Source organism: Nannobrachium achirus (genome assembly GCF_963921795.1).
Source record: "Nannobrachium achirus genome assembly, chromosome: 23".
Lineage (NCBI taxonomy): Eukaryota > Metazoa > Chordata > Actinopteri > Myctophiformes > Myctophidae > Nannobrachium > Nannobrachium achirus.
Window position 1 is genome coordinate 837,302 of NC_137830.1, and position 9,678 is coordinate 846,979.

Consider the following 9,678-nt stretch of genomic DNA (forward strand, 5'->3'; position numbering starts at 1 on the left):
TATGTATTAGATTTGAGATTGTATGGTTATCATCACATACTGTCCATATTTAACCAACTCAATGAGATTGTATGGTTATCATCACATACTGTCCATATTTAACCAACTCAATGAGATTGTATGGTTATCATCACATACTGTCAATATTTAACCAACTCAATGAGATTGTATGGTTATCATCACATACTGTCAATATTTAACCAACTCAATGAGATTGTATGGTTATCATCACATACTGTCCATATTTAACCAACTCAATGAGATTGTATGGTTATCACATACTGTAAATATTTAACCAACTCAATGAAGATTGTAAATGTATGGTTATCACATAATGTACATATTTAACCAACTCAAAGTTTGTATGGTTATCATCACATACTGTCCATATTTAACCAACTCAATGAGATTGTATGGTTATCACATACTGTAAATATTTAACCAACTCAATGAGATTGTATGGTTATCATCACATACTGTCAATATTTAACCAACTCAATGAGATTGTATGGTTATCATCACATACTGTACATATTTAACCAACTCAATGAGATTGTATGGTTATCACATACTGTAAATATTTAACCAACTCAATGAGATTGTATATGGTTATGTAAATATTTAACCAACTCAATGAGATTGTACGGTTATCATCACATACTGTACATATTTAACCAACTCAATGAGATTGTATGGTTATCATCACATACTGTCCATATTTAACCAACTCAATGAGATTGTAAATGTATGTTTATCACATACTGTACATATTTAACCAACTCAATGAGATTGTATGGTTATCATCACATACTGTCCATATTTAACCAACTCAATGAGATTGTATGGTTATCATCACATACTGTACATATTTAACCAACTCAATGAGATTGGGGTTATCACATACATATTTAACCAATATACATATAATCATATATACATGTAGGGACATTCCTACATGTATATATAATCATGATTTAAGAACATAACTCAACAGTATATAAAAGGTTATTATAAAGCCATGTGAAAGCAGGTCATGCGTTTCAACCTAATCTGTTTCTCGTAAGAGTGAGAGGTGAGATAGAGCCGGGGCGCTACGCTACGTGCTAGCTGACACACACACACACACACACACACACACACACACACACACACACACACACACACACACACACACACACACACACACACACACACACACACACACACACACACAGACAGTGTGGCGTAGCAACATTCCAGTGTTGGATCAGCGAGCAGGACACATAAACACCCATCTATCATAACCTCACCTTTAGCTGACATCTCATTAACATCTCATTAGCATATAATTAACATCTCATTAACTACCAGTTACTGCTTGTAGTTTTGTTACATTGTTTCAACATGGAAACAATGATGATGATTATGTAAGATAATGTCATAATAAATATTACATCATCTGCTCACTAATTAACCCAGAGAACAGCTATGTATGTCATTAGCATATCATTAACCACAGCTACGCATGTCATTAGCATATCATTAACCGGTCATGTTTCATTCATGCTTTTTGCTCTTTAGGATGTACGTCCATATATGGCATAGCGGTGGGCGTGGGTTACTGATGCCACTAAATGTATATATAAGAAATCAATTCGAACCCATGACACGCTGCCAGGCATAAGAGCTATGTGGCGCCTAGACCGCTGGGTCAAAGGTTTCATGGTCATGATTCACCAGGATCCTGGATGGTTTGATTCTAGGCTGAATTAATAATTAATAATTGATATAAATGTTTGTGTAAACCACACCCACTGCCATGCCATATAAGGGCGGTCATGCACTAGCTGAATGGGTAGAGGTCAAAGGAGGTCGCGGGGTCAATTCCTGTTTCCCCGGTTACGTATAGTGCCCATGAGGCAATCGGTACACAGCTCTATGGTCATGTGATCAACACACATGACCTGTCCAGACCCATTGATAGAGAGAGTTACGTCACTTACGTTGACTCCCATAGTAAGCGTGGAAAGCCTATTTACTCTATGGTGGGAAGCTAACTTAGCCTAGCTTACTGGAGCCTGTTCTCATTCTTAGCGAGCCTCTGCCCCGTCCGCCCCCATTAATTTTTCACTCGCTGGTAAGTAGACTAAATCAAGTCTTTTTCACTCTTTTAATAATGTTATCTACCTTAGAGAGGCCCGTGAATCCTGATATGTGCGTGTGTGTGTGTGTGTGTGTGTGCGTGCGTGTGCGTGTGCGTGTGTGTGTGTGCGTGTGTGTGTGTGTGATGGACTGGACAAGTCCTAATGCCTGACTCTCGAATCAAATTCATCTGGAATCAAAATATCCACCACTACATTCCACTGTCCCACTGTAACCCCTTATCCACCTTCAGGACAATGGGTTCCAGAATGGGACTCTACAGGGATGTGCAGAGCATGAGTGCATCTCTCCACTCCGACATGTCTCCTCTCCTACATGTCTCCATTCCGACACTAACCCTATCTCTAACCCTAACCCTAAACCGAACCCCCATGGGAGTGTCGCCACTCCGACAATAAGAAGTCAATTTCGGAGTGGCGACATGTCGGAATGGAGAGAGCCTCCCGCAGAGCATGTTAGAGAGGCAGGGGCTGCGCTGCGACGCGTTGTGAGCTTGGAGGTCGGCTATTTTCGGTGCTTGATACCACACTGAATCAAGTGAATAGGTCCTACTGGAGACGTGGCGTAACGGCATGCCGATTTCTACACAGAAAGGGCAATTCTTTCAACATAAGATGCTGCATTCAAGTTCAGATTCATGGTCTGGAGAGGACACTTTTTACAGACGGATAAAATGACAGGGGCTTAAGCCAAGAAGGAGGACAGACTGGACTAGGAGTGGTGATGGTGATGATGATGATGATGATGATGATGATGATGATGAGTGTGTGTGTGTGTGTGTGTGTGTGTGTGTGTGTGTGTGTGTGTGTGTGTGTGTGTGTGTGTGTGTGTGTGTGTGTGTGTGTACGTGCGTGTGTGTGCGTGTGGCAGCTGAGGTCTGTTTTAATCTTTAGTGGAATGCTTTTAGCTGCACTAGAGCAGAGGTTCTCAACCTTTTCAGGCCGCAACCCCCAAATAATCATATTTGAACTGGGATATAAAACAATATTAATAAAAAAAAATATTATTGAACTCTACTCTCCATGGCATGAGTAATCAATAGAAAAAAAGGGTGAACTACTCCTTTAAGCTAATCATCTGGGGACCCCCCCACGATAATGTGGGGACCCCCTGGGGGTTCCACTACCCCCCCCCCCCCCCCCCCCTTGTCAGCAGGTGTTCTTATTGGTTCAAAGAGTATCATTAAACCTCTTCTTCTTTCTATCATTAAAGTGATCTAAAAGCACCCTGCCCTCCTCTTCTGCTGCTGTCTTTTCATCTCTAAAAGCTCTTCAGCACTGCCCCCCAGCTGTGGCCTGCAGAATGACACTCTAGTCGCCATTAGGGAGAAGTGCAGCAACATGTGAACAAAAATTGTGACCAACATGTAGAAGACTGGTTGCATATCGTCACTGTCGGGCAGAAACCCCGTACCTCCAAGTTTCAAATTTGTATGTTTTTTTTTTTTCAAAAAGTAAAGCCTTGCTTCATGAGGCTGTTGCATAAAAGTAGTGCAAACAGCCGATCTACAAGCACACAATGCCTCGCGTGCGAGGCGTTGTGTGCTTGTAGATCTGCTATTTTCACTAGTTTAGTTCATTTTTAAAATGATAAACATAAAACAAACGGTCTTGGACATACAAGGTTTCCACCTGACAACGAGAAAAGGAACAGTTTCATGACAGTACAGTTCACTGATACAAGGTCGGGAACGTACTTATGCTTATTAATAAACACTTATGTTTTAAATATTGAAAAATAGCAGATCTACAAGGTCACAGTGCGGCACTGTGAGCGTGTAGATCTGCTATATGAAAAATGGTGACAATATGTGCAAGTCTTTGAATATATTGATTCGATTATAAAAAAAAAAGTCCTTCTAAATCAGTTGTTCTCAAACTTTTTCATGTCAAGGACTCCCAAAATTACATACACTAGCCCTTACCCGTTCAAAGATATGAGCTCCAAAATGATGTGCAGTGTGTGGGTTATGGGATGTGCACTGTGCACACAGTATATGAGGGATGGAAAGTAACTTTAACTGGTGCTTGCATGATGTAGGAGCATCAATGTAAGAAACCCGTTTCGTTTAATGGCTACAGAGATACTGTCCCACCCACCCCCCCCCCCCCCCCAGCCCGCCCGCCCACCCGCCTGCACACACACCCGCCTGCCTGCACACACACACACACACACACACACACACACACACACACACACACACACACACACACACACACACACACAGAGCTGGTTAAACATACATTTTGCCTCATGCTAGATGCAGAATAGATGTGCCTCATGCTAGATGCAGAATAGATAGTAGATACACCATAAAAATGCTAATATACAGCATATGATTTGTGAAAGTGACAAACGGGCTTCACAGTTATGTCAGGTGTGTTCATATGCTAATGGTGATGCGATTTCAGATCAATTGCTCCAGCCACTGAGGAGAAACGCTGTTTCAGACAGACACTCACTCACTCACTCACTGACTCACTCAGACATTCGCAAAATTATAGTATAGATATCTTTTGCTGCGGACTCCCATCTCAAAATATGTTGTTCCAGGGACCCCCATCTCATAATATGTTGTTCAGGGACCCCCATCTCAAAACATGTTGTTCCAGGGACCCCCATCTCTTTGTTCCGGGGACCCCCATCGCAAAATATGTTGTTCCAGGGACCCCCCATCTCAAAACTTGTTGTTCCAGGGACCCCCATCTCAAAACTTGTTGTTCCAGGGACCCCCATCTCAAAACATGTTGTTCCAGGGTCTCTTAGACACAATAAGCCCGTTCCTAAGATGAACCACAATCTATCATGGTCAGATGTGACTTATGGAGGCTGGTAGTGTTACTGTAAAATATAGTAATGAAGACATTTAGCCACTTGTACGCATGACCCCAACTACTGAAATCTAAATGGCTAAAACGATAGAAAGCAGTAGGCTAAATGAAAACACTTTAACACTCATCTTTTCTTTTCTCTATACAATACTGTGTTTAAATGTCTAAACAGAGGGGATACTGCTATCTTCTGGCCGTAGATGTACACTGCACACAAAAACATGGCATTGTAGAAGTTGATTGATTGAAGAATGTATTGTCAGTTTGCATAGGAAAAGGTACAGTTTCATGACACTACAGTTCACTGGTACAAGTTCAACTAAAAGGAGATCCTAGTAAGCTTTTCAGCTTATTTACACAGGAACCACTTTATGTATCTCATATAACATTGAATGACAGATGGATAGAACAGTACTATGAATAGGATAACATCAATAACAAAAGCAGACAAATAAATGGTAAATAAAATTAACAGAAGAAGCAGATATTTACAGTGGAAAAGGGGAGGTGAGGATGGTCTATTTACCAGTTTGGAGTAGCAGCCGTCTGAAGGTGACTTTCAGAGCCGAGCCGAGCGGTTTTGACGGAGGCTGAAAGTGACTTTTACATTTACATTTACACACCTTTCTTATTCTTATCCCAAGGAGGAACTTCTGTTCCAGCTTCACCCAGCTGAGTGCTGCCACAGAGCAGCAGTTAGGGTTAGGAGTCTTGTTCAAGGACACTTAACCTATTTAACCTTTAACAGAGAGATACAGATATCTCCATATATGAGCATAAATGGACACAGGCAAACAGATGGTCAATACAGGCCCTACAGAGATCTCCATATATGGGCATAAAATGGACGCAGACAGACAGATAACTCCTTATATGGGCATAAATGGACACACACAAACAGATGAGATGAGATGACAACAGGGTTTGCATTAAAGGGCGGGGCATTCATTCCCTATTTACATTGTTCCCGAGTTGGCCAGGGCGCCGACTCCGGGCGGCCGAGCTTCTAGTAATAATAAAAACACAAATACATAAATATCATCCAGGTATTTTTAATCAAGCAACAACAACCCAAACGGTACAATAATGATATCTATTATTTTATCTGATAATAATTTAATCTTTAAGCAAAAAAAAAAAAAGAGGGAAAACAAAAAAACACCCATACTCATTTCAAAACAACACACTATGTAAACAATCAGATCCACATGGACCAGGCACACCCATTAGGCCCACCCAAAAGGCCCACCCATGTGATGAAAAATCTCTTATTTTTATGATCCAGAATCAATAAAGATAAACTTCATTCATGCGTTTATTTTACAATCACTGGAATGTTCTTAATGTCACAAATAAACACCTCTTTAACCAAATGAACCCCTCTACCTTTATCCAAATTAACTTTCTGCCCCCCCCCCCCCCTTAAAAATAATAAGAAAAAGAAGCAGATTTACAAGCTCACCAAAGTACATTAGATCAGACTTAATTCAGGTAAATAAAAGTTGTTCATTATAGACGAACCTTCATTATATAGACGAACCGCCAAGAAAAAAGTTAAACTGTACATTCTTGTGAATAAAAAACTAAAACTAAAAAACGATTCCATCTAAACTATATGAGCTCCTCAATACTAATTAAACTGGACTTTTAATTTAATGTTATTTTCCAAAGTGTAAACACTTAAAATATTATGTTGAAACCTCCATTTGGTTCCATTTGTACTCAGAGTAACATCAGTGTACACATGGAACCAAATGGACCCTTACAATATGGAGACCATCATATTGTTGGACCAGAATGTGGATATGGAGGGGGTCTACAGAACGAGAGAGAATGAGAAGGTGGTCTAGATCAGGGGTTCCCATTAACCTTTTTGTCTCAGGGCACCCCATGAATATTTTTTTAATCCGAGGCACCCCTACTGTATAATTTTCACTCCCAGCTCCTTATATTTATAGCATATCGTCGTTGTCAGGTGGAAACCTTGTATGTCCAAAACCGTTCGTTTTGTATTTATCATCTATAAAATGTACTAAACTAGTGAAAACAGCCGATCTACATGCACACAACGCCTCGCAATGCGAGGCGTTGTGTGCATGTTGTGTGCATGTACACATTTGAAACTTGGAGATACGAGGTTTCTGCCCGACAGTGACGATATTTTAGTGATTATGTTGCGAAGAAAACGTTGAGATAACGGCCATTTTGTTTAGAACTTACTGAAAATAACTTTGCACTTCCAAATGTCCAAATACATTCCAAATATTATCAAATGATCACGCGGCACCCCTGGACTGCCGTCACGACACCCCAGGGTGCCCCGTCACCCACTTTGAAAACCCCTGTTCTAGAAGGTGTAGGAGGTCTAGTTCTTCTTCATAGAGTCCTACACTCTGAGGATGTCCAGATAAAGGTGCAGAGTCTCGGCAGCAGCAGTGCTGTTGCAACTTTAAACTGGCCTCCTGTGTTTAACTGTGCAGCTGAATATAGGATGGGGCAGGTTTACACTCTGTATTTTAACATCAGTTATTATGGTGCCACTTGGAGAGACATATTTTCTGAGGTGGTTCTTGGTGTAAAAAGGTTGAGAGCCACTGGTCTACGTAGATGATAGAGGAGGCCTAGTTCTTCTTCATAGAGTCTAACACTCTCAGAATGTGAAGGAACAGATTAACTACGTATGTCCAGATACAGGTTGATAGAAGCCAGGATGTGTTCTTCAGGTGATAACAGCTTCATGAGGACGAGGAGCTTGAGGAGGTCTACAGAAGGTCTAGAAGATAGAGATGGTATCAGTTCTTCTTCATAGAGTCCAGGACTCTGAGGATGTTGACGATATCCAGATACAGGTTGATTGAGGCCAGAATGTGTTCTTCAGGGTTTAACTGCTTCATCATTATGTTAGCATGAGAAAGCGGAGGTGGTCTAGAAGGTGTAGGAGGTCTAGTTCTTCTTCATCGAGTCCAGGACTCTGAGGATGTGCAGGAACAAGTTGACGATGTCCAGGTAAAGGTTGATAGAAGCCAGAATGTGTTCTTCAGGGTTTAACTGCTTCATCATTATGTTAGCATGAGAAGGTGGAGGTGGTACAGAAGGTAGAGGTGGTCTAGAAGGTGTAGGAGGTCTAGTTCTTCTTCATCGAGTCCAGGATTCTGAGGATGTGCAGGAAGAGGTTGACGATGTCCAGATACAGGTTGATTGAGGCCAGAATGTGCTCTTCAGGAGATAACTGCTTCATCAGCAGGCTGGTGTCAAAGATGATGAAACCACAGAACACCAGAGCTCCAAACCCCGCGTAGAGAAGCTCCACCGACTCGTCGTGGAAGAACATCTGTTAGTGAGGAGACAAGATATAACAATACATTTGTTAGCATGGAGAGAAGACACATTAGGACGAGTGTAGCGCTTGAAAAATCTTTGAATATATCTTTTTAACACTTTGTAAGCCATGGGGGGCCCCTTAATGTTAAAACCGTAGTATATCGCACATCCCAGCAAGGAGTCTCAGCCGCGCCGTACTTTCCCGGACTTTGTCATTAAAACCGGAATAAATGATTTTGATCCGAAAATCGGCGATCGTCTAACCTTCCCTAGTCACCACTCGTGCATCGATAGCTCATGGCTGGGCTGACATGAAGCAGAAGTGATGTCATTGGCCTTTCCTTTTCCAAGGCACATTCCCCCATTCGGTTACTGTCTGTACCCTAGTGCTTCTACAGCAGCCATGCTAGGGGCTATGCTAGCGAAACTTTTCAGTTCTGCTCTTGAGTCACACGTGGATTATTTGAGGGGACATTTACGTGAACAGATCGCGCACGCGAAACGCACAGGGAGATCGATGCTCGGCCAAAACCACCACTTTATCCCAACGGAGATCGAGAAAATCACGGTGAGCTAATGACCTGGGGGAAAAAAAAAAGAAAAAACAACGGCGCTGTCCAAGAAGGAGGGGCGGCGGGCTCATGTTTATAAACATAATATTATGTCTCAGATCACAATACAATAATAGAAATTTCACGGCTAATCTACCAACCACCATTCTATTTTGGCTGGCGAAGTGTTAAAAGCGAAAATTGTAACTCAAATATTCTCTGACGGAAACCTCATTTATAGAATCAGGTGAAAAATATTCAAAGACTTGCACAAATGTTCATGAAAAAAAAAAGCAGCAGATCTACAAGCTCGTAGATGTGCTGTTTTGTAATAGTTAAAGCCTAAAGTAATGGTTAAAGTGGTTAAAGTGACACAGATCTGTGGAAGTGATGATTTACATTCTTGTTGTTTTGGTGAGAGAGAAGGTTTACATGGTTCTGTCTCATCTTAGTGTCTGTGTGCAGTCACGTTACTATGGCAACCCCACACTGCACAGATCTACAAGCTCACAACGCGCCGTGGCTGTGACACGTTGTGAGCTTGTAGATCTGCCACGTTCCAAACGTGACCCGCTGTTTAACCAAGTATAACTCCTGCTTAAATGTATGTGGATCTTCTCTTGTATTATTGTTCTATTTATTATTCTAGGTGAATATATATCGTTAACCTGCGAATTCTGGACAGACGATGGACAATAGGAACATTTCGGCTTATCACCCAACTCATTTTTGAGCTTGCAGATCTGCTACTTTTGAAGCCTTTGTTTCTTTGAAGCGTAGCTTCAAAGTTTGTGTGAAAGTTTGTGTGAGTTTCTAGAATCGAAAGGTTTGCA

At 41.4% G+C, this 9,678-nt stretch overlaps 1 protein-coding gene across 1 annotated transcript in view; it reads right to left on the reverse strand.

Annotated features, from left to right (window-relative positions):
* Positions 1 to 6,009: 6,009 nt before the first annotated feature.
* tmbim4 (transmembrane BAX inhibitor motif containing 4) overlaps positions 6,010 to 9,678 on the reverse strand; it is a 17,003-nt gene continuing 13,334 nt past the window's right edge. Inside the window, exon 7 of the mRNA XM_080754807.1 lies at positions 6,010 to 8,304. Within this exon, the coding sequence (XP_080610933.1) occupies positions 8,098 to 8,304 (207 nt within the window). The 3' untranslated portion in view covers positions 6,010 to 8,097. The remainder of the gene's footprint in view (positions 8,305 to 9,678) is intronic.